We start from the raw sequence: 24,582 nt of genomic DNA, 5'->3' as shown, positions 1-24,582 counted from the left end.
CTTGGCCTTGGACCAAACACAGTTTGGTGGTCTGTTTACAACGTTTTAGCCTGACAGCATTGCAGAAAATGGACCACGAGGCTCACCGCTATAATGGGTTACTTTCAACCCCAAGCCAAAGACGATTTAAAGCCCTGGGGAAAGGGGGGTGGGGTGGGGTGGGGAACACAACAGAGAGAAGCATCGAGGGTTTACGAGAAACGTACATCTACCCTTGAAAACTCTGAGTGGAACATCTCAGCGTCAGAACCATGCTTACCATCAAGAATACTTGGAAAACCAGGACTAAGCTTACAACAGCTCACGTGGAGCAAGCGTCAGAAAGTCTTTATTGCCCGGCCCTGTCCTCCTACCCATTCTCCTCGTCCCAAGAAACGGACATCAGAGACCTCGCACCTTCATCCCTGGGAGTTGGCTGCCTCTACGTCATAAGGCAAGTAACTACTCAGGGACAGGGCTGTTTGGCCAGGGTGTGAACGAACAAGAAAAGCTACCCCAAGTTCAGGCAAAGCACAAGCAAACAAAACACCCACACAGGATCAAGAGACTCGGAGCCATCTCCAGCTTTGCCTCTCATCCACTGTGGCCTGGGGCAAGTCCCCGTGCCTCTCGGAGGCTCAGTTTCCACCTGTGGAAAGGGCTGGACGAGATACCTATCAAGTCGATTCTAACCAGGGGAGTCACTGCTGTGTATGACCCAGTCGATGGCCCACGCTTCTGAAGGACAGACAGAGTACCCCCAAACTGCGGGTCAAGGTGCTAAAGTGACTATCCCAAGAGCCTGAATTGGGAGTGTCAGCACATCTGCCAGGCTCCAGACTCCGGGTCTTCCTACCACCCCAGGAGAGGCGCCCCGCTCTCAAGCGCTGCCTTCCTGCACATGCCCTGCAGAGTCAGCCTCTCTCAGTCGGACCCAAGCAGCCTGTCCCCACTCCCTCGGGGTGGCCCTTCCTCGATCTGAGTGTGCTTCCTCCTCACACGTGGGTCCAGGCTTCCACACAGGCCAGGGCGTCCACAGTCAGGGGCAGGTCAGGAACCACGGCCCTGTGTGGCTTCAGAGGCAAGAACAGCAAAACCCAACGCCTCCAACTGTTGGTTTCACCACCCACCGCCCCCACGGGACTCTCACTTCCCCATCCACTGCTGCTACCCGCTTCCCACTGGCCTGATGAGCAGCTGGAGGGCCCTGCGGCAAGTCACTCAGCATCTCCAGGCCTCCGTTTGTTCATCTGGCCCGGCATCAACCCCCACAGATTGTCACAGAGATGAAATAAAATCAGGTATGTGACCCAGAGATAAAATAAGATCAGGTCTGTGAGAGCTCTGTGTAAACTGTAAAATACATCCAAGGCCATGGGGGGCTTCCCTGGTGGTCGAGTGGTGAGGAGTCTGCCTTGCAAGGTGGGGGATGCCACTTTCATCCCTAGTCCGGGCAAATCCCATGGGCCGTGGGGGAACCAAGCCCGTGCACAGCAACTGCTGAAGCCTGCACACCCCAGAGCTTGTGCTCCGCAACAAGAGAAGCCACTGCAATGCGAAGCCTGCCACAGCAACTAGAGAGTAGCTCCTGCTTCCTGCAACTAGTGAAAGTGTCTCCCCTTCCCAGTGACAGCTGGAAAGAGTCCATTCTCGTTGGAGGGATGTACTGAGAAACCTCGTGAGCACACACACCTATGCACTGACTTTTGAGGCCACGTGGTGCAGTAAAAGAACGACCCTGTCAAAGAAGAGGAGGAAGGGCCACATGAACACTCAGATGGTCCCTGTCACCTAGAAGACGGGTGAGACCACGTCTCTGCCGTCCCCCCGTCCCAAGGCTGCTGTGAAGACAGGACAGTGGGAAAGTGCAAACTCCCCGTCCTCCCCGCAGGAACAGGGAGATGAAGGTCACAGCTACAGGACGCCTGGCTGCCTTTCTTGCTCTTCAGAATCACCGAGGAGCTCACAGAAAGGAAAAAGCGGGAGAAAGGATGGCGCATTGAAAAAACAGCTGGGGAGCAAGCATGGCTGGGCAGGCAGAGCTGACCAGGAAGGAGAAAGGTACAGGTTTTTGGGGTGTTTCTCTCATCTTTCTGGGGGCTCCTAATCTGGTGTCTCTAGAAACACAAAAACAAAACAAAAGCAGCCATTTCCCCAGAAAAAACAAAAACAAGAAAACCTACCTTGCAAGAGAAAGTTGTTGGCTGTGTTCACACTCAGGACCGTGCTGTGGGTCACAGAGTTTCCTGGGGTCTCCTGGGAGCTCTGTGGGGCCCGGTGCTGAGGGTCCCTGGGGAAGGGCTCGCCCTTCTCAGTTCACTGAGCTCTCTCTGTTCACACAAGGATGCCCAACAGAGGTTTGAGCGACCCCGTCCATACCACGTGCTTCTGGGTGCTGATAGACCCCAGGTGTGAGCCACGGTCCCCTCCACGGCGCGCCCCCCCCCGCAGAACAGCTGCTCCCTGGTTCAAGGAGGTGGGGCGGGTTCTGAAACAGCCTTCCTAAAGCTGTGCCCAACTACAACGTGTGAAAAAGCAGCAAAACACTGCGTGTGTTTCCTTCAAGCCCGCCCCCACCACGCAGCCCCATAGCTCTACTGATTTTGTGGGTTTTCTCCCCAGCTCTGCCCCCTCCGCTCCTTCACGGATGCTCACACTCATCGATGCATTCCACCTGGCCTCCACCCCGGGGTTTCCCTGGTGGGCTTCCCCAGCTCCTGCCCGCCCCACTGCCCTAACCCCAGCTGACAGGTAAATCAAAGAACACGAGATCCACCAAGCCTACCAGGCGAGGCAGTTCCTACTTAGCAAGAGCTGACCCTCATGTGTGCCCCGCCCCCAAGCCATAGTCTCAGAGAATTAGTTCTAGGTTGGGGCTTCCCTGATGGCTCAGTGGTAAAGAATCTGCCTGCAATGCAGGAGACCCAGGTTCGACCCCTGGGTCGGGAAGATCCACTGGAGAAGGAAATAGCAATCCATTCCGTTATTCTAGACTGGGGAATAACATGGGCAGAGGAGCCTGGCGGGCTACAGTCCACAGGGTGGTAAGAGTCAGACCGGACTGAGGCCTCTGAGCACCACTGGGGCACTGGACGCCTCTGACCACCCGAGCAGAACATCCACGCAGGCAAACGAGCAACAGAGAAACCAGACCCCAGAGCAGAAGGACACTGCATGAAGCCTCCTGCCATAATGGGAGAGAAACGAATGAACGCATAGCCGCTCCCACCTTGAGCTCCAGGTCTCTGTTTTTATTCTTCTAGATGAGCTCCAGGAATCAAAGCTGTCAATCAGCTGGGCCAGAGGAACTCTAAGAACTTTGATCGAAACCATGGCTTCCCAAGGGCCTGGCTTGCTCTGCCCCAACCCCCTCTCCCAGCAGCGCTGGCATCATAGCAAAACAATTTCAAAGCACAGAGACCATAAACACCAAATTAAAAGGTAAAGTAAAAAAGGGAGGAGATGTTTACTGGAAACAAGTTCTACTGCCCAGAAAAAAAATATAGGTCTTTTTTTAAACACACATACACCAACACACACACATATATATAAAGCCTCTGCCGCCCACCTTAAGAAATATGTACTTTGCTCTATATATGGCTTTCTTATCTGCCCTCGATTATGCTCAGCTCATAACCGTGAAGCCTGAAATAATTACCCACAGAGAAATAATAGCCTTGGCCCCAGTCAGGGCCTAACAAAGCCAGTCCTGCGTTTACCAATGATCACACAACTCACTTGCAGGACAAACTCGAATTTGCTGATGCACAGATAATCATTCCCATCCATACCTGAAATGCAGCCACCGCTGAGAGGGTGCCAGGTGGCTACCGGAACCAAGAACAATCATCTTACATGGCATTTCTGGGATAGAAAGGAAAGGAGTTCCAGCTGAAACTATGCAGGAAATCAAGGTGGGCAGATGGTAATCATCAAAGCAGGGGGCTGGCAAAGACCACCCCTCTCTTGCAGGAGAAGGAAAAAGCTAGAGGAAAATTGACTTCTGAAAGCAGAAAATTTTGAGAGGGGCAAGACATACAGTCCTTCTTACTAGCAAGGGGGCGCCCCTCAGGGCTGCTCCCCAAAGACAATCAACATGTTAGAAACAGGGAGACAGGCACAATCTACTTCTGGGGCCCAGGAGTCTCCTTTTCGCTAGCTCACATCCTTGACTGGACCTGATCTGGCCTACCCGCACCTCCATTGCTCCTCCCTCTGAACCCCTGGGTCACCACCACGTTCCCGAAACACAGAAGGCCTTCAGATTGGGTTGCCCAAATGCTCCTTCAAGTTCCCCTGTAAGATACTATGGAAAAACCTCAATGAACATTTTGGCCCACACAATACTATCCCACACTCGTGCAATCAAACCCGAAGTCAGATGGTAAGCTCTCTGAGGGCAGTGGCCATATTTGCCATTTTTCTGAGCACCTTGCTCCATAAATATTAAGTGACTGATGGATTCTTGCCTGAGAAACAGCAACCTCCATCTGGCATCTGTGTCTATACCCACAACTCAAACCCTGAGACTGAAAAAGCTCTTGAACCCCACTTCCCTATTTGCAAGACCCTTCGGGGTTCATCAGTACTGACCAGGTCTCCTCCCTCCTGAAGCTCATTTCACACCCAGTAAGTCATCACCTTTGCAGTCCCACCACCATCACAAAATGCCCTCTTCTCTGCCTGAAAAAATATTAGAACTGAGCTGTCCTTTCCCATTAAAGTCTGACCCGGACAGCCCCTCAGATTCCTTAGGCAGTAGAGATGGGAGTCCCCGCAAGGAACTATGAATGACTGGGCATAAACAGGAGTGTTTAGATGCTGCAGCTGATGGACGGGGTGGGAAGCTCTCAACCAAGGGCAAGAACACTCACCAAGGCACAGGGACCACTGCAGGACATACTTTCACAGGCCCTAGCACCCACCAGGGCACTGCCAAGGATCTGACACTAAAGTGTGCCAGCATCGGCTGAGGCCTCTGACTTAGTTTCACGAAAGAAGTGTGGGTGTGTGTAATGGTCTGCTTAATCCACTCCTGCTCCGCCCCTGGCCTTGACACCGCCCCCCACCCCATCTTAGTACTCTGAGTTTCCCAAGCAGAAATAACCAACTACAGATGGTGCCACTCCTTCAGAGATGTTTGAGAAACCACTGACCCAGAGATAGGAGAAAACTGGAGCTCCAAACCTCAGGGCAACTATTCACCATTGGCAGCTGTGATTACCGAATCAACGTGCTTCTAGAACTTTTTTCTGTGTACATGCGCTTTTTCTTTTTAAACCAACCACTATCACTTTTCTCCGAGAAGAGATGCCCAAAACATTGAACCACAGTTGTACTTAAGATATAGAGCTGGGGTTTCCCTGGTGGTTCAGTGGTTAGGAATTTGCCTTCCAATGCAGGGGATGTGGGTTTGATCCCTGGTCAGGGAACTAGATCCCACATGCCACAGGGCAACTAAGCCCGCACGCCCGAACTACTGAGCTTGCACTCCACAAGTAAGACCCAGCGTGGCCAAAAATAAATGTTGAAAAAAAACTCTAGGACTGTTGATTCTCAATCCTGGCTACACACCAGAGAACTTTAAAAATCCTGATTCCCAGGGCCCACCTGTAGAAATTCTGAATTGGTTTGAGGCATGGTCTAGGTATTGGGATTTTTTATAAGCGACCAAGGTTGAGAATCTTCCATGTTGAGCCCAAGCACCAAATGTGAATCATGAAGAAGCAGGAGTCCCAGCTGCCACAGCTTACCCCTGCACCTCAAACCTCTTTCCATCCTGTCTTCAACGGCAGGCCCCCGTCTCCAGCTCCCGGAGCAATGGTACAGTGATCCTGAAACTCCCCAAATGAGTAACAGAGTTGGTCATTTCTTTGAATGCAAGCTTCAGAATTAGAACGTTTAAGGTACAGAAACTTTAAAAATCCTGCTAAGCCAATCCCTTTGGTTTGTCAAGGAGGAAACCAGGGGCCCCGGTAGCAAAGTGACTCACCCAAGGTCATGAAGCTGGTTCACAATGGGACAGGCCTAGAACCTGGGTCTTCCACCTCTAGTTCTCTCTCCGGGACACCAACCAGGAGGTCCTGGGGTGATAGACCCCCAACAAAAGCGAGGTCACAGGAATGGCCACTGTTTACTTCTTGTGTGCTTTTAGCAGCCAGCCCCTCATCACTGCATCTCTGGGAGCCTCTGTCTCTTCGCTGGCCTTAAAACAGCTGAGAGCAAAGATGGTTCTTCTCTTTAAAGATTCCTGAGCATGCCGGTCAAATCATAATCCTCAAAGAATATATTTGCTGGCTGGCTGGAGTTTGTGGAAAAAGCCTTTAGAAAAAAAGAGTCTACCCAAGTTTTGAAAGAACGCTCTGTTGAGCTGCGGGTCTGAAAGCCTGAAAAGCAGCAGTGGATTCTGGTTTCTTGTGGATAAGAGAGAGCTGATTGTTGGTTTCAAAATCTCTAACCAACCTGTGAACACGTTTCCCTTCCTTCCTGTATTTTTACGGCACCACGCCTGCAACGCATCCAGCCGGTGGCGAGAAGCACAGGAAGCCTGTGCTTTGGGTTAAATGAGAATTCCTCTCTGCCTACAAGCTGACTTCCCCTAGCCTGGGCATAGGGAACAGATCCTCATCAGGTGAGCCTTGTTTCAACACAAGCCTGGCAGCTCCAGGCAGCAGGAGTATATGCAACTATCCAAATCTACAGACGAGTTTCAGCCCCTGGACCATAGTGTCTGACAACACCGCCACCAACTGAAGATACTCAGTAACTATCTGACGGGTTAAGTCATTACTGTAACAATTAATATAAGGAGTGGGCCACCTCTGAAGGTAAAGCACTGGACAAAAAACTTGATTTATCCCCCCGGAAAATATGTGCATCAAAAGAGTGAGGGGACTTCCCTGGTGGTCCAGTGACTAAGACTCCATGCTCTCAGTGCAGGGGGCCCAGGTTCCATCCCCGGTCAGGGAGCTAGATCCCACATGCCGAAACTAAGACCTGGCAGCAATTAAGTGAAAAGCAAGAAGTCAAGGAAGAGAGGGTAAAGAAGTGTCATGGAATATTAGAACTGATAGAGACCTTTGAGATTCTCTCTTGGACTTGTCATTTACTAGATGCAAAGACCAATACTCAGAGAAGCCAAGTGAACTTTCCTGAAGTCAGAAAGCCAAGTTTCATCAAAGAGTGGCCTAGGGCCCTCAGCCTCCCTGGAGAAACAGGATGACAAGACTGCGGTTCCTTCATGTGCATGTGTGACTGTTCTCAGGCTCATTCAGCACTTCACTGACCCTGGAGCTTCAACAATGATGACGGTGAAGACCTGTGGAGGTCACGGAAGGAGTATAGACAGCAACAGTCATTGTTCAATTCCAGGCATTTCTGGGATGTTCAGATATGGACGCCCAGTGAACAGTGGAAGCTGAGGGTCTCCAGCTGTGCAGAACTACAGATCTGGAAGTCAGCTCCCCAGTGAAACCCACGGAGAGGACAAGTACTGCAATTCTGAACTGTGATACCCAGCAGGGTAGAACGAGGTCCAGCCTGTGGTTTGATTTTTCTCATAAACGAAGTTAAGGCTGATAGGCAAAAAATTAAAAAACAGAGTGGCCAAAAGGTGACATTCAAAAAGATTCTGGGATCAAAGTCCCTTTGTGAGCACTGTTATTTCACCCTCCTCTGAACGGTAACCACTTCCCACATGAGCCTCAGTAAGGCAACCGTGTAGCCCACAAAAGAGATAGAAATATGACCACACTTCCCTCTTATAAACAGGCGATGTAAACATCTGAGACCTCTGGTCCACAGTCGTGGTTAAACAAAGGGTCAGGGGGCCCCCTGGAATGGCTGTCAGGGCCTCCATCTCCCCACATGCTGACCCTCCTTCTGAGTGGGGACCTTGGACCATTAACTTCAGGGCTCCAGCTGGTCAAACAGAGGCAGCCTCACCCTGGAACCACTTTGTTGGCTTTCACGCCCAGGCTCCCCTGGCCACTACTCCTGAAGACTCAAGAATTTTCAAGGAGAGTGGCTGCTTTGATGCCTGCCCTGTGCTCAAAAATGCCACTCTTTGGTGAGGGTGGGGTGGGGAGGGTTTCTCGCAAAGCAGGCAGGAGGGCAACACATTATGCGTGTGCTGAACCGTGCATCTCCCCACCCTCACCTCCTGGAGGTGTGGTGGAAGATTCTCCTTTAAAAAAAAAACAAAAGTCAAAACTGCAACTCTTTCAATCAAGCAAGAAAAAGAGTCAAAACCTCAAACAAGTATCTTTAATTAGCTTTAAGATGTTCCCTGGCGGGGGGTGGGTCCTGGCTCCTAGATCAATAGGAAAATAAACCTTGAGGCCTTGGGACAGACTCTGTTTTCTCTGAATTGGAATGAAAAAGGCTTTGCAGACCTGAAGCTGGTTCTTAGCTGACTGACAGAAGTCCTCCTGGGTATGCTGTGTCTGCCGAATGTTCCATCAGAAAACGACCCTCAGATTCTATAAATCGGCCAGCACTTTGTTTTTAACCACTGAACATTTATAGAATTCTTATTTCTTCGTCTACATGCTTTCAGAGAAAGTTTCCAGCAACTTCAAAGCCAGTTAGACGCACAAAGACGCTAAACATGCAATTAAATTTCACAGAGTTTTGAAGCTAGAATACCGCAAGAACCTTTAGAAAATTTCCCCTGGGGGCAGGAGGCTCTTAACTCTGTACCCCACCCCCACTCCATACTCAAGGGCAAATTTTTAATCTTCATTTCGTCAACAGGAAAACACCACTGGTAGAGGGGCGGAGACAGAAATCTGAACTGCTTGAAAGACCTGACTTAAGTCAGAAAGTATATAGTCCTCAGATACAGTGTTCAGAGGCTCTGCTGGTCCCCTCAGTGAGTCTCACTTCCATTTGCCCCCCTGAACCCCAATTTCACACCCATTCCTAAGCTGTCCCACAGCAAACTGCTACAGCCCACACAGGTGGATGTTCTGAACACAGATAATGGTCTCTCCATCTTGACTGTAAGCTCCATGAGGGCAAGATCTAGCCCTCTGACTGGGGTACCACTATGACCTCTAAATTCAGCAAAACATCATTCAAGACATCAACAAGACAAGTGTTCAGGAGTCTACTCAGAGAAGAAGGAAAACACCAATCAAGTATTAACTGACATTTACTAAGTGCCCAGCAGGTATTACTGTTCATAGAATTCATCAAGGAAATCAACCCTGAATATTCACTGAAGGACTGATACTGAAGCTCCAATATTTTTGCCACCTGATGTGAAGAGCCAGCTCATCGGAAAAGACCCTGATGCTGGGAAAGATTGAGGGCAGGAGGAGGATGGGGCAACAGAGGATGAGATGGTTGGATGGCATCACCAACTCAGTAGACATGAATTTGAGCAAGCTCTAGCAGTTGCTGATGGACAGGGAAGCCTGGCATGCTGCAGTCCATGGGGTCAAAAAGTCAGACACAACTGAGTTAGTGAACAACAACAAGAGCAGGTACTAAGTACCATAATGAGCCAAGGAAACAACCTGGGTCTTTGACTTTGAGGGACTTGTTACAGTCTAATTTCTGCCACTGGCTGCATGTGACACAGTACTGGCCAGTGAGATCCAAGAGGGGTCTGGGAAAGGCTTCCTTCCTGGATAAAGAGACCTTCCCAAGGAGAAGCAGCCTTTCCTGCTGTTGGATGCAACTGTGTAAAGAGGGTAACACCTGGAACAGCTGTGATCATCACTGGGTCATGAAAGCTGGGGATGGCAGAGCAGAAAGATGGAAGGCTCCCAAGTCCTTGCTGGTGCCTGACACCACCCTGCCCCCAGACTTCTTAGAGGAGGTAATAAGCCCTCTCCTCTAAGTGGTGAAGCTGTTAGCTGAGTTTTAGGTTACTTGCAGCCCAAGCATCCTCAGACAGTGAGTCTGGCCCCCCTGATCAGAATATGGGGTAGATCAGAGAGCAAAGGAGCTGGCTGGCTCACTGCAGTATCCAGGCATGAGAAACCGAGGGCCTCGGCTGAGGAGAGGGTGGTGATGGTGAGGACAGCTTGAACTCAGGAAACACAAAAGCGGATTCCAGTCTTACCCACATGATGGCCTAGTCATCTCCATGAAGCCCAGGGCCTAGTTCCCACGCTGACTCTCCAATGAACTGGAACATAAATAATTAATATTCCCAGCCCATCCTCACCCACACACATGCCTGCTTGTGTCTATGGGGTAAAAAAGAAAAAAAGGGAAATGCATGTTGTTCTATTTATAAGAAACAGCACAGCCACAAAGGGTGATGACTAGAGGGGCACAGTATCAGCTGAAGTTCTCCAAGCAAGTGCTAAGTTCGGTTTGAATTTACACTTGGCTTCTCTCAGCCTGTAACTGGTCCTCTTCAACCCTCCAGCTGCTCTCCTTGGAGCTCATCAGACAGGGCCTTGCCCACAGCAAACAGTTTGGTTGGAGGGAATAGAGAACTCAAGTCCCTCTCTAGGCTTCCAACAGATTATCAGGGGCAAAAGAGGAAGAATGAGGCTTGGATGATCACAGAAACGAAGCCCGTGAACACAAGGCAGGAGTGAAACATGCAAAGTCTTTCCGTGTTCTCTATGGGATTCCACTGGCAGACAGGGTTACTTAGGGCCACACACCCCGGCACATTCCATGCATTTACCACCATCAAAGAGAAAGAAAAGGCATGCTTGCTGTTATTTTTAATTCCTTCCCCAATGCCTTCCAAAACTCTTCAGCAAAAGATTGATCCACTAAACCCCCACCAGCTCCCAGCCAGTAGTATTTTGGAAACCTTAATGAAAATGGAGCAGGAGAAGTTAGCTCACAGAAGACTTCGCTCCTGGACATGAAATCCCAGCTCAGCTGCACTGGACCTGGGGGCATCTCCTGCTTCCCAAAGGGACATATCTTGATGAGGATGCATATGTTCTAGAGCCAAATGAACAGCCTACCACCCTCTTACTGCCACCCCGACATCCCCCGGACACACCCCCATCTCCACCTCCTGCTTCTTGTCCTTCCCTTCAGAGTGGCCATCAGCGAGGCCAAATGTTGCCCCACTCCCGCAGCAGCTAAGTAAGCTCTGGTGTTAACTTGACTACTGTAGATCATCTCTAAGGTCTCAGCCAGTTTTACATTAGGTTACACTGCCAACCTGCTGAACGATCTTAGACGAGTCACCTCACTCAGAACAGCAGTGAACGACCTAGACAGTCCCTGCCTGACACTTGAGCAGCGGCAGAGAAAGCCGCTGATGGACCCTCCCAGTTACTCTGGCCAGGTATCGCGATCACTGGCGCAGAGGCAGGGTGGCTCACCTCTCCAGGTTTGCCTGGCTAGTCCGGGTTGACGGCAGTTCCTGGCCATCACTGATAACAGCACTGCCCCCTTTTCACTCTCAGAAGTGTCCTGGTTTGTTTAACAAATTCTTTGGTCACCCTAGATTCTAAAAGGGGCAGAGCTTCAGAGGCAAATCCAGCTCCATCTCTTATCATGAGACCTACAGCAACTTTGCTAAGCAATTTTATGGGTTTTCTTATAAAAAAGGAGAACAGTAGCCCCTTCTTGGGGAGCCCTGGGGCAGACAGCTGGGAACAAGAGACCTCAACTCAGATTCCTAGGCTGCTGCTGACTCCTCAAAGCCTGAGCCTCCTCTTCTATAAACACTGGTAACTCATCCTTCCCAGAAGATGGGTAAAGAAGATCAACCAACTGATCAATGGCCCACCTTGGTGTCTGGCACAGAGTCAGCACCCAGTCCACGCTGCATGTACCAGAATCACTCACTCCCAGTGAGACAGCTCAGGTGATCTGCCACATGTCAGCACGACTGACCCAAATCCTCAGACAAGACCATAAGCATCAACTCACCTAAGCTTCTGGAACCAGACCCATGCCCCTCCCCCCCGCCGCCCCCCACTGATGGTATATACACCCTAAGATCATATTTCTGTTGAATTCTGTGTATCACTAAGGTTTTTCTCTAAGGTCTCTGTGAAAATGTAGGTGTGAACTTGGAAGCCTTAACTCCATCTCTGTGAGCAAGGGTTTTTAATAATACTATAGAGTTGCACTTCCTAAAGAAATAATAAGTGGGGACTTTCCTGGCGGTCCAGTGGCTAAGACTCCATGCTCCCAATGCAGGGGGCCTGGTCAGGGAACTAGATCCCACACGCCACAAGTAAGAGTTCGCATGCCACAGCTAAGACCTGGTGCAGCCCAATCAATCAATCAATCAATCAATATTTTTTTAAAAAGGAAAGAAAGAATGAGTGACATTGCATAATACTTTATAGTCTGCAAAGACCTTTCAATACATATGCTATGCGATGCTAAATTGCTTTGGTTGTGTCCGACTCTTTATGACCCCATGGACTACAGCCCTCCAGGCTCCTCCACCCACAGACCCTGGCCTTCTCCAGGGGATTTTCCTGACCCAGGGATCGAACCCAGGTCTTTTATGTCTCCTGCACTGGCACCATTCATTAATACATAGCTCATCTAAATAAACAACAACCACCCTACCAAGGGAGGCATCGTTTTTCTCATTTTACTGATGAGGAAAGGGAGACTCAGAAAAAATCAGGTGACTGGCCTAGAGTCACCAAAGCAGGAAGGGGGGAAGGGAGGGATTTGAACCTGGGCCTCCTGAATGCAAGCCCAGAAAGCTCCATCGCAGTAGGCTGCCATTTCAGCAGCAGGCCTCTATCAGGGCTCTCAAAAATGGCCCATGAACTAAGAACCTGCCCATGGACACAAAACTTTTAACTTCTAAAAACCTATGAACTTCAATTAACAGCAACAACAAAAAAGCTGACCCTAAAGAGATGAGGTAAACTGTATGCATGGTTACCAAGATTTCTGCTTGCTCTTGTGATGAAATATATGAACTTACCCCATTTTACTCTCTTACGAAGGAATGTAATCTGTTTTTAATACATGAGAGCATCTGATGAGTCTGCAGTAGAGAACTTAGGCATTTTTACTGATTGCAGTGTGGTCTGGAATTGGAAAGCCCGACCTAGACGATCGTCAGTGAAGAAATTTAAAACACCGACCAGCGACATTCCACACAAAGACACCGTGCCAGGCACAGGGAAAACCCACAGAAAGGCTGGGATCCGACATCGAGGCTGATGCTTGGGGAGAACAGACCTCTGCAGGGAGCCCAGCGACACTCTGCTTAACTTCCCAAGGAATCCATGTCAAGAGGCTGGCATGAGTCACTGGCTAATTACCTGAACACTTGGGCTCCCAGAGCCCTCCTGGCTGTACAACCCGTCTTCTCTCCTGCCGGCGAACAAAACACTATTTTCACCCTGGTCCAGACATAGCCTAAAGCTGTCCGCATGGTGGTGTAAGGGATTATGACTCTGACCTGGATAACTCAAGCAGAAAACTTTCTCTTACCAGCCACAGCTAGGGGAGGCGAGGAAGCGCGAATAGAACGGTGGCTTCAGCCATGCCACTCCCGTACTTTAAAATCTCCTGGGCACTTTACGAAGCAAGGTCCAAATGCCAAGCTTGGCCGAATGAAACCCTTGGCAACCTCCTTCTCAGACTCCTCTCTGGCCACGCCCTCTTCCACGTTCTGGCCGCCCCGCCCCAGACACCAGGCCCTTCCACGCTCTGTCTGGAAGTGCGGCACTCAGCCTTCCCTTCACTCCCACACTCCTATCCACCCTTCAAAGTCTTCCTGGAGCATCATTTCTTCTGTGAAGCCTTTTGAGTCCCTCAGAAACAAGCTGCTCCTTCTCTGGGATCCCCAACACTGCTTTATTCAACCTGGAAGTGTCTTTGCCATGAGCCCACTGTAGCTGCAGTCACTGTCCCTTTTTGCCTCTGCACAGTTCAGAGACAGGACTTTATCTCCGCATCTCTCTCTCTCCTGAGGCCCAGCACAAAGTCAGTGGCCAAAAAATGAACCCAACAACCAAGTGCACTAGCAGGGGCTGGGCTCTTCACTCCTCCTCTCGGATAGGCAGCTGCCATGTGCACACCTTTCCCCGACCTGCAGTGTATTCACTGTGATCTGAGTTCAAGGTGAGGGAAATCAATCCTTCCCATAGAAACACCCACAGTCTTCCACACAATGGTGCCACCTGAGCGGGGCCTCAGTTGCGGCTATATGACAGAGAAAAAGTATTAGTCATTCAGTCATGTCTGATTCTTTGCAAAGCCATGGACTATAGCCCACCAGGTGCCTCTGTTCACGGGATTCTGGAATGGCAAGAATACTGGAGTGGGTTGCCATTCCTTTCTCCAGGGGATCTTCCCAACCCAGAGACTGAAGTTGGGTCTCCCACATTGCACGCAGATTCTTTACAATTTGAGCCACCAGGGAAGCCCACTGAGGGGATGGCCAGAAAAACAGGACTGCCTCCACCATCAAATGGTCTGAGAGCGGGAGGAACTATGGAGTTCCACATATAATATGTCATATATAAAAGAGAGAAATCAAGGTAACAGACTGATAAGCAGGATCTGTTCTGTCATATTGACAAGGTCCTTAACACAACCTGGGAGGCCAGGTTTGAATGTAGGCTTCTCTGACCCCTTGGGTTTCACAGTGGAACTGGTGAGAGAATCCCAGGAGAACCCACCCTGAACCCCAGCCCACTCCTGTCATCACCCCACACTTAGAGGGGCTTCCTGTACACTCGTGCAGACACCCCAAGTCTGAATTTCATCCAATTTCTCCATCTCCCGGCCTGACCCACGTCATCGGCCCAGAGTTGACACAGTCTCTCTTCCTTAGGCAGACGGACCTGGGGAAGAGCCCACCTGGGACCTGGAAGCAGGCTCAAGATCAGGGGGGCAGGGAATGGAAGGGTCGAGACCCAGTGTACCGTCTGGAAGAAGGAAGTGCAGGCTCTACACAGGCCATCCCTGGGCCCCCAGCTCTACCCCGTGGAAAGGACCACATCCAGAAGGGTGTGCAAAGGATGGTGCACTAAGTGTGAGCCCCCTGACACACCTAGAGGGCAGCCAAAGGTACCACCGTCCATGTCTGGGTCATTTTGGAGCCATGAGCTTCCGGAACCGAACATTCTCACCTGGCAACCAAGCAACTGGTGAGGGGGGTGCCTGGAGCCAGAACTGCCTTCCAACCAGGCCTCAAAAACACACCAGCAAGAGTAAACATCAGACACTTCCACACACGGATGGGCAGGCTATCGGTGACAGGCCTGTGAGTCACGGCGTTTCTTCTTCAGGATCTTACACCCACCCCCCACCCCAGGAGCACTGATTCATCAAAGTTTGTTTTCAATACTATTATTTTTAGTCAGCCAAACAGTTTTTAAAATGATGATGGAGGACAGGAGTGGGGAGGGGAGAACCACCTAAGAATACGGATTGTTTCTCTTTGAACAGCCTGCCAAGCCCTGCATCAACAAGCAGTGTGACTGTGGCCTCTTGGTGAATTTGTGCCGGAGGCAGATTCTTTTACTGCATCCACAGGGGTGCTCCAAACAGCAAGCCCTGAGAACGAGTGGAGGGGGCAGGATCCCTTACTGGAATTTACCAACACCATCGGTCAACCCCACCTCCGTGCTTGAAAGGGGAAAAGCGAATGTTTAGTAAGCACCTGCTACATGCTGTGAGCCACAAATACCAGCCAAGTGCTTGCTCTCTCTTATATCATTTGTGTTGATTTACAGGAGGCAGGCAGGCCCATGCCCAATACACAGATGAGCAAAGTGGAGCTTAATCAGTGGAAGCAGATGTCCCCAAGGCTGCCCCATGGTCAGTAACTGGCCAACTCAAACCCAGGTTTGTCAGACTCCAGAGCCCTTTGTTCATGCTTGATGACTCTGGTCTTCCAGCCTACTCACACCCTGAACCCCTGCTCCCCAGGCAATATTTTAAGAATCTTTGGGTAGAGATAAAAGGGTACACACAGCATCTAAAGAGGGAGCAAAACAAGGTCACTCACCCTGCCCTTCCAGGCACACAGAGAAACTAAGACTCACCTTGAGTCTGAATTCAACAAGGATGTGAGAAAATTTACAATGGGGAACATTTGAAACAAAAGGAAAAACCCAACTTGCATCACCATGCCTGCTTTCAGCCACTTGTAACTATTCAAAAAGTCCTTTCTGGATCCATTACTCCACATTTGGGCTTAGCCCAGAGGTGATTTTTTAAGGAAAAAATGCCTTTTGGCATTTTTGAGCTGTGACAGCGTAAAAACAGACCTTTAAAAAACACACACCCAAAAAGCATTACTATTTTCAAAAGCCCAGTCTCAAAGAAAAAGAAAAAAAAAAAGGGAGGTGACACCCCAGAGCTACAACTAGGCCTGGCGGTCTGTGATGCAAGCGTTAGTGGGGAAAGTCAACAGACTGATAATGCCATAGGTTTCAAAGGCAAACCTTGACCCAAGGTTTCTTAAACAACACCCCAGCCCTAAACTCCCAACAAAGCTGTCAGGAGAAAAACTTGCCAGACGTAAGCAGGAGAGCTGGTGTGATACAGAAAAAGTACTATTATTTCGGGGGAAACTCACTTTTCATTTCTTAGCTAGGGTTTCAACTTGTAACCTCCATCCCCCCCACCCCCTGCCCCCAACAAGAGGCGCATGCTTACACAATCAAGTATAGCCTTTCTTTATATAGATGCTTGAAAATAAATAAAGAAAGCTTCCTGGGTAAACTCTGACATATGAGCAAACATTTTCCACAGGTATCCTCTATAATGCCTACCTCTCACATTTAACCATTTTTAGGCAATTGTGGTCATTAGTTTAAGTAAACTTCCTGCTCTGAGGATAGCCAAAAATAGCAACAAAAGGAAAACTGCTCACTGCATCTCAACACATTCAGCCTTCATGGTGTTATCCTTGTATTCAGTTATTTTTATATTCCTTTGTAGTTAAATTTCACTGATTTAGATTCACAGGGCAAAGGAGAGGCAGGGAGGACAGAGAGGGGGAAACAACTAAAATTAAAAGCTGAATTATAGTTTTCTTACTTTCAACTAGGGAAATTCACTGGCACCAGACTAACAGGGACTTAGGACATTAATAAGGAAGATCTGTGGTTTAGTGATTAAGCAGATGCATGCAAAGGGATGCTTCTAAGATGCTTGCATAGAAACCACTTTAGAATTAGAAAGAACCTCTGATAGAGCTCCGGTAGCCCATTTCCCAGTTGCGGACATCTGAGGCCCAGAGACGGTCAGTGACTTGGCCCAGGTGACACAGCTAATTAGAAACAGAGTTAGAATCTAGAACTTACCCAGATCTCTGACTCCTGCCTCCAAAGTGACTCCCAAAAGTTTGCTCACGACTAATTTCTCTTGACAGCATTTATGGGGAGAAAAGGCCTGCTAAACAAACTTCAGCCTAGTCCAGAATTAGACAAACTTCTTAATTAATAGGCTTCTACTGTGTTTTCATTTTAAGCCGAGTCTCTCTGTCAAAACACCCTGCAGCAGTGTGCCACGGTGGCAGGCTGCTGTTTACAGCAGAGGCCTCAGATAATCACAACGGATAGTGTGACTTGTGCTCTAGATTTGTTATTTCTAAAACTGTTAATTAAGTCAAAACAAAGAGGAACGTTACACACTCTCTCTCTCATCAGGACTCAATAAACTGCAGGGCTCGGGGAATTTGGTTCTCTGGCATTAAGAAAACAGTATTTACAAGTTAAGCAGAGTGAACACACACGATTCTTACAACTCCCAAGGACCAGCGTTCAGCAGCCAGTGGACCAGAGGCTACAATAGGGCAGAATAAGGCATCGGCCTCGTTCACCGGTGTGTTCCTGCTACCGGGAACAGGTTTTGGCACCTGCTAGGTGCACTAAAGCAAGCACACACATGAACTGGACACGTTCTCTTGGATCCTTGTTTTAAAATCTGGAATACGGTAAAATTAGAAACCAAACTTCTGCAAGGTAGGTTTACTATGGCAACTTCCAACTGTTTCCAGAAACCACGGCACCTGAAGATTGAAGGCTCCCTGGCCCAGGAACCTGTCAGTGGTCAATAGATGATGCCCAGCCCTCCCGGGGAAGAACTAGTCCCATCCACCACTGCAGGGGACATTCGTGTCTGCAAAAGGCTGGTAAACCTCCCAGGCCCTGCATCAGCAGCCTTTCTGGGCAGACTGTAAAACCAGATGTGGATCTGGGAAGGGGGCAGGGCGAATTCTTTTTTTTTAATTAGGTCAATACATCAAAGGAGACAAGGATAAAAGTTAATTAGAACTATTCACGAGCTTTGTTGATTGAAAACCGGCATTCCACTTTCGAGAACTTAACTGCACTTACAAGAGGCTGGGGGAGGGGTAAATAAGGTGGGAAAATACATGAGGGAATAAAGGCAGACTTCAAGTCTTAAAGCAAGCACTGCTTGGAACGTTGATAGACCTAGAGGTTACCAGACCAACTGGAGTAAGCCAGAGACAGACAAATATCATATGATGTCACTTATGCACGCGATCTGAACCACGATACAAATGAGCTCGCACAGAAACCAAAAACAGACCCGCAGACTTAGACAACAAACCTGTGCCTACCAAAGGGGGAGGAGGAAGGAGTGATAAATGAGGAATTGGGGATCAACAGATACACATTACAATATATGAAACAGATAAGCAACAAGGACCCACTGTATTGCACAGGAAACTGTATGCAATATTTTACAATAAACTATAAGGGAAAAGAGTCTGAAAAGGGATAGACGTATATAAGACTGAATCACTCTGCTGTACACTTGAAACTAACAACACTGTAAATCAACTATACTTCAATAAATAAAGCAGGCACTTCTTGGTCCTATTTATTTCCTAAAGGAGCTCATACAGAGACACGGCTGCACTGTGCAAACAATGGCATTTAGAAATCTCCCAATAAGTTAACAAGTGAAAATTAATGGTCGTTCAGTCCATTAAATCGTGTTAATTTTATCTCCACTACAATAACATAGCAATTACAAATCTACATTATTGAACCAATATTTATTTTTCAAAAACTCATTTTAATTGGATTCCTGATGTGATAAGCTCAAGCCAGTCTCTATGCCATCAGCTGCTTGCATTTCTCATCAGAAGGAAACGACTACTGTATTCATGGGCTTTTTCTATTATTAGAATTGTCATTTAAACCTTTACATCCTCGCAAAGACTTTTAAAAATACATTATTAAAAGCTCTTATGTCTCTGTAGAAATTCAGGTTTACAGGATTTATTTTTTGGCAAGTGTTAACCAGAGAAATGAAAAGTTACAGCACACCAGAACTCAAAAATTCTGGGCATCCACCATCACCTCCAAGTTGCCCACTTCTTATCGACACGGTCTGTTATATTCTGAGCTAATACATCCTAAGTCACCGTTTCCACCAAGGAAACTTGAATTTCAGGTTTGCCATACTAACTCCTTTTTTATTTCAAAATGAGAACACTTTACAGTGGCATAAAATACTGGACACAAGCCACTGGTCTTCAGGTGCAGACTCGGAGGTAACATATTCATAGCAGCACTCCCTTTAGGAACAAGAGGAAGATAAAGACATTCTCAGTCCTGTAGGCAACAGACACCATGAACCCGAAAGTTCCCACAACTGTACTACGGTCCAGCAACTTCCTCCTTCGGATAATAACTCCCGCCTTCTTGATCTTCCACCTTGCATTGACCCCTCCCTTCTCTCCCCACCTTCTCCCAGAGAAGTAATGGTCTGTCCCCCACATCCCTGGGCATCTTGTACATCCTTTGGCTACAGCTCATGGACTATATTTTGGGCAAGTCTGTCTCCCACTCTAGACAGACGGGCCCTTAAGAACAAGTGCCCTGCCCTGCTCATCACAGTAGGTATTTCATAAATGACTGAATAATTTAGTAATGAATGAATGATACACAGAGACATCTAAATATAAAATACATCTCTCAAACTTTCTGGTTTACAAAACACTTCCACAGGCTTTACCTCATCCTGATTTTACAGGTGCAGACAAGAAGGCTCTGAGACATCAAGTGAACTGCTAAATCCATCCAGGTATTAAAACAACAAGATACAGGACCTGAATTCTGTGCTTTTCTTCTGGGGAAAACATATGGCTATCCTTACTTTGTTATCTAACACAGCGACCTCTAAATATTTAAAAAACATATCATAATCCCCCTCGCTCCCCAAAAACATCACTCCATACTAGAGCTCATATTCCCTCTGATGGCTGGGAAGAAGAAAGAAATAGACACAAATAATGTCCTGTTGATGCTTTCCTACTCAAGTGTAAGCTTGTCACAGGCAGGGACCATCTCAAGTTTATCTCCACATCCTCCCCCACTTCCCAGAATACTGACTCAGACATGGGAGGGGCCAATACCTATGAATCCACAAAATCCCATCCTGTAACATTTGATTAAGAACTGTGAGCAAGGGGCTGTCTTCAACTCCTAGGTGCAAGGAGCAAGTTCGAAGGTTCCAAATGGCTCCTAAGTTCGAAGGTCAAGTGGCTCCTAGGTTCAGCCATAGCTCTAAGCCAGCCCCACAGTCCACTACCCAGTGTCCTGCAGACTCCTTCTCTTTCCTGCCTTTGTGCAGAACTCCTCTAATCGAGGTTAACAAGAGAAAGGAGAGGATGGGTGCTTGCAAGTGAGTTGGGTTCCAATGGGCCACACAAGAATGGTGCGCTGAGGTGCAACTGAGAGAAAAGAGGACAGGAGATGCTGAAATGGAGAGGGTGTTAAAGCTACCACTCTTGCACCCCTGGTCTGTCCCCAGAAGCCTGAGAAAGAAATGTTACGGTGAGACCAGCCTGGCAAAGTCCAGGCAGATAGCAGGAGGAGGCCACACCAAAAGAACAGATGCACAGAAAGGTATGTGTCAGACCTTATGTTTGGTTAAATTCCGCAGCCACTTTCCTCTGGACTTGGTGCTCTGACACAAGAAAGCCTGAATTTCCTTCCAAACAAACAAGGTCTTAAGCTTGGTCCAGCTCTCAACAAGTGGGCCACAGCATGGGTCCCATTAGTAGAAATACAAATTATCAGTGTCCATCAGAAGAGTCATTTTTAAGTGTGCCTGGCTCCTTCTCCCTGATAGAACATACACGCATCTTCTCTGCCTCTTGTTGGCAAACGCTATTACTCCATTCTTATAAACTGGCCAGGAAGATACCTGCAGCTGGACTCAGGTACTCAAGAAGGATAACAGATGACAGGGAGGATGCTATTACACAACTCATCGAAGTTCTGACCATCCTGCCAGACCTCAGAGAATCCTGATAGCCCCTCTACCGGTGTATCTAAATCAGGCTCTTGCCACTGCTTTGGCACCAGTCTCTTTGACATTCTTGAAACCAGTAAGCCTGTGTCACTCCAGCTCTCTTGATCACTGAGACAAGTTAGGGCAGTAGTAACAGAGGAACGCGTGCAGTCTGGGGGGCTCCAGTACACAGCTCTAACTGCTGAACAGCGCTGCTGCGGCTCATGACCTTGTATTAGCCAAAACAAGCTGGAGAAAATCTCCTTAGGCTAAGGGTTCCTTACACTGTGAAGTCCAGATCTTGTAGGGTACTTTTAAGCACCCAGGGCCCCACCGCATACCCACAGTGGGATAGCTAGGTGAAACACTTCCCTTTGTCAGTTTTCCAAAGACCTTGTTATAAAAAGCTGTGAGGAGAGAGCAGACAATTTGACAAGCAACCCCACAACCTATGGGACTCAGAGCGACACCGCTATCACCCGTATGAGGCCAGCTAGCCACCTCCCCAAGACGTGGCCTTTAGTTTTCTGCCCACGAGCAAAACAGCAGCCGCTGTTGCCAAGGGAGACAAGGTGACCCAGAGGCGTGGGCACAAAATCCAAGGATGGAAATCCACTTTGTCTGGATCCACCCAAGTAACGGGGTTTCCCTAACTGAAAAAGATGGAAAAAAATGTGCCTCAGCATTAGTCCTTGCCAGGCAGGTAGAAGATGGCTCAGTCCTCACAGAGCCATGGGAAGGCTGAGTTTACTTAAACTCTCAGGAACATCCCAAGTGTCCATATGCCCCAGGCTGCGGAAAACACTGGAAGAGGAAAAGGCAGGCCACAGCTATGCTTTCCCAGAGGGCAAACTCCTACCAAGGCAAGGGGGAGCCAGGCCTCTCCTCCAGGCTGTCACCAGCCCAAAGGATGCTGGCAGCCTTACTACCAAAGATCCCAGGGCCCACCCTGTAGCCATCAGCAAAGAATGTATTCAGACCCTTCAAACTGAAGAGGAGCTGTGGTAAGCAGAAGGGGCACATTTGGTCAGAATGGCATGTTTTGCTATGCCAAGCCTTTTCACCTCTCTCCTCCAGAGTTTTCTCAACTTTGAAAATGGGATCAGTCTTAGGCCTAATTAATTGCCTTATCTATTTTCCAGGAGTTTCTTTTTCTTGATCTCCTAAAAGCATATGAAAGTCTTCTGTAAACTGTGAAACAATTCATGCAGCTGTTCATTTTATACTGGATACTGATTTTTTTTTTTCCTGTCTCAAAACATAAAAAAGCACTTGTCCTCAGCGCCCTCAGGCAGGTAAGAAGGCAGATTCTCTCCAGGAGGGAGAAGTATGACATTCATTTACCCTACTCCTTACCCCTCACCTAAAGTAATAAAGAAGGAAGAACCAGGGCTGAGACCAGGACCTAGGGCTCCCTGACCATCACATCACACCACCTCCTCTGAAGTCAATTCTGGCTCCCCATCATACACCGGAACACACTTCCCAGACAGCACACCACCTTCCTTCCCGCTTTATTGACTGGATCCACCCAGTTTTGAAGAAAAAAATTATTATTTTTCAAGTCCGCACTCCCACCATATGTGGCATTTATTTCCAGAGGAGGCCGGCTCTGGGTTTCCGTGGACAGATGTTGCTTTGTGCCTGCCTGACACGGCTGGCGGCCGGCGTACAGCTGCCCCGAGCAGGTGGCCAAGGACGGAGTCCACTTCTGGCCCAACATCAAGAGGGACAATTTATGTGGAGCTCTGGCCCCGGGGACCCTCTGCTCATTCCTCCACAGCCAGGGACCCCTACTCACACACACAGACTCTCCCTCAGAGGGGGCTAAGAGGGAGACACAGAAAGCTAAGATACCTCCCCCCTCAACACATCCCAATTTCCAGCCAGGCGCAGCTAAGCTAAGAGAAGGCCATGGGGAGTGGAGAGAAGTCACTGACCCCTTCTATCAGCCATCTGTGAGCTCCTGCCAGACCTAGCTAGCGCGAAGTGGAGGATAAAGGAGGTCCAGACAGATGGCAAAGTGCTTTGGGAAGGAGGGCTCCGTAGGAATGCGAGGGCCATGCGAGGCCCACTTTAGGGTGCGTTTTGTTATCTCCTCGGCTCCAAACCCCCCTCCTTTCGGCACCCACCCGCAATCTCAGACTGAAAGAAGGGCAAAAAACAGCCGGGGGAGGCGGGGGAGAAGACCCCACTCTCCGCCACTTATCTCTCTCATTTGAAAGTCAGAGCACTGCGCTGCAACTAAAGTGCGTGTGTGCGGAGGGGGCGGGAGACTGGCACAACCGAATCTAAAAATACTCGATAAAAATGCTAATCCCGAAGGCAAAGAGAGAACGAAGAAGGAATCTGTCAATCACGAGGCTCCCGCTCCTCACCCACAGCCCCAGCTGTACGGACTGCATTCCTGTCGAGAAGGAAAGAAGTGGGGGGACAGGAATGAAGAAAAGAAAGGGAGAGACACCACCACCTCCACGAGCGCGGGCCGCGGGGGCGGGAGGCGGCGGCGGAGGAGGGGCTCGGGCCCGCGGAGCCGAACAAAGCGGGCCTCAAGTTCTATCCCGCAGCTCCCCGAGGTGCGTGTGTGGGGGGGCATCCTGCAGCACCCCCTTTCCCGGAGGTGAAATGCCAATGCGGGGTCTGGGGGAGCGAGTGCCGCGTGGAAGTCCCGGGCTCTGAATCTTTGCAATTCCAGAAAAGGTTTTGTTTGGGGTCCCCCCTCACCCGCTTCCTGCCTGCGTTCCCACCCCGTCGTATACACACACACACACAATCCCTCCTGCTCCAATCCCACCAGGCCGGCCCCGCCACGCTATGGGGCTGGGCGGGCGCGCCCCAAGGTCCCTCCAGCCCCCACCTGGGGATGGTGATGCACTTGGTGTTGACGTTCTGCGTGGTGATGGCTTTCTCCAGCTCGTCCAGCTGCCCCGTCTTCTTGAGCTTCTTGACCAAACTCTTGACTGCCTTCTCGCACCACTTCTCCTCCTGCCCGTTCTGCTCGCCCTTTTTCCAGCCCAGCAAGCGCTTCACGATCGGGGGAGTGAAAGGCAGGATGGACGACATGGTTGAGGAGGGCGCGCGAGCTGCGAGGAGCGCCCCCGGCGGGGCTAGGCGCGGCGGGACGCCGGGGGCGCAGCGGGGAGCTCAGCCCGGGCCGGCTGCGGCCGCCCAAACTTCGCTTCAACTCTCGGCGAACTTGCTGGTTCTCCAGGCCCGGCCGCGGCGCTGCAGCCGGCGGGGCTCGGCGCGCGGCCCTGCGCCCCGGGCGTCTCCCACGGCGGGGAGAAGGACGGCGGGGCGGCGGGCAGGCAGTAGCGAAGCGAGATCGGGAAGGCCTGGGACGCGGGGCGGAGGCGGCGGCCGCGGGGACCGGAGTGGCAGAAGAAAGTTTGGGTTTCCGCA

At 49.6% G+C, this 24,582-nt stretch overlaps 1 protein-coding gene across 1 annotated transcript in view; it reads right to left on the bottom strand.

The window, feature by feature from the left end:
* SMAD3 (SMAD family member 3) overlaps nucleotides 1-24,349 on the bottom strand; it is a 126,829-nt gene extending 102,480 nt beyond the window's left edge. Inside the window, exon 1 of the mRNA XM_052647119.1 lies at nucleotides 24,038-24,349. Coding sequence (XP_052503079.1) covers nucleotides 24,038-24,243 — 206 coding nt within the window. The 5' untranslated portion in view covers nucleotides 24,244-24,349. The remainder of the gene's footprint in view (nucleotides 1-24,037) is intronic.
* Nucleotides 24,350-24,582: the final 233 nt, after the last annotated feature.

The sequence above is a fragment of the Budorcas taxicolor genome, chromosome 10 (assembly GCF_023091745.1).
Source record: "Budorcas taxicolor isolate Tak-1 chromosome 10, Takin1.1, whole genome shotgun sequence".
NCBI lineage: Eukaryota > Metazoa > Chordata > Mammalia > Artiodactyla > Bovidae > Budorcas > Budorcas taxicolor.
Note: the sequence above shows the minus strand (reverse complement) of the source record. Positions and strands in the feature narration are given on the sequence as shown.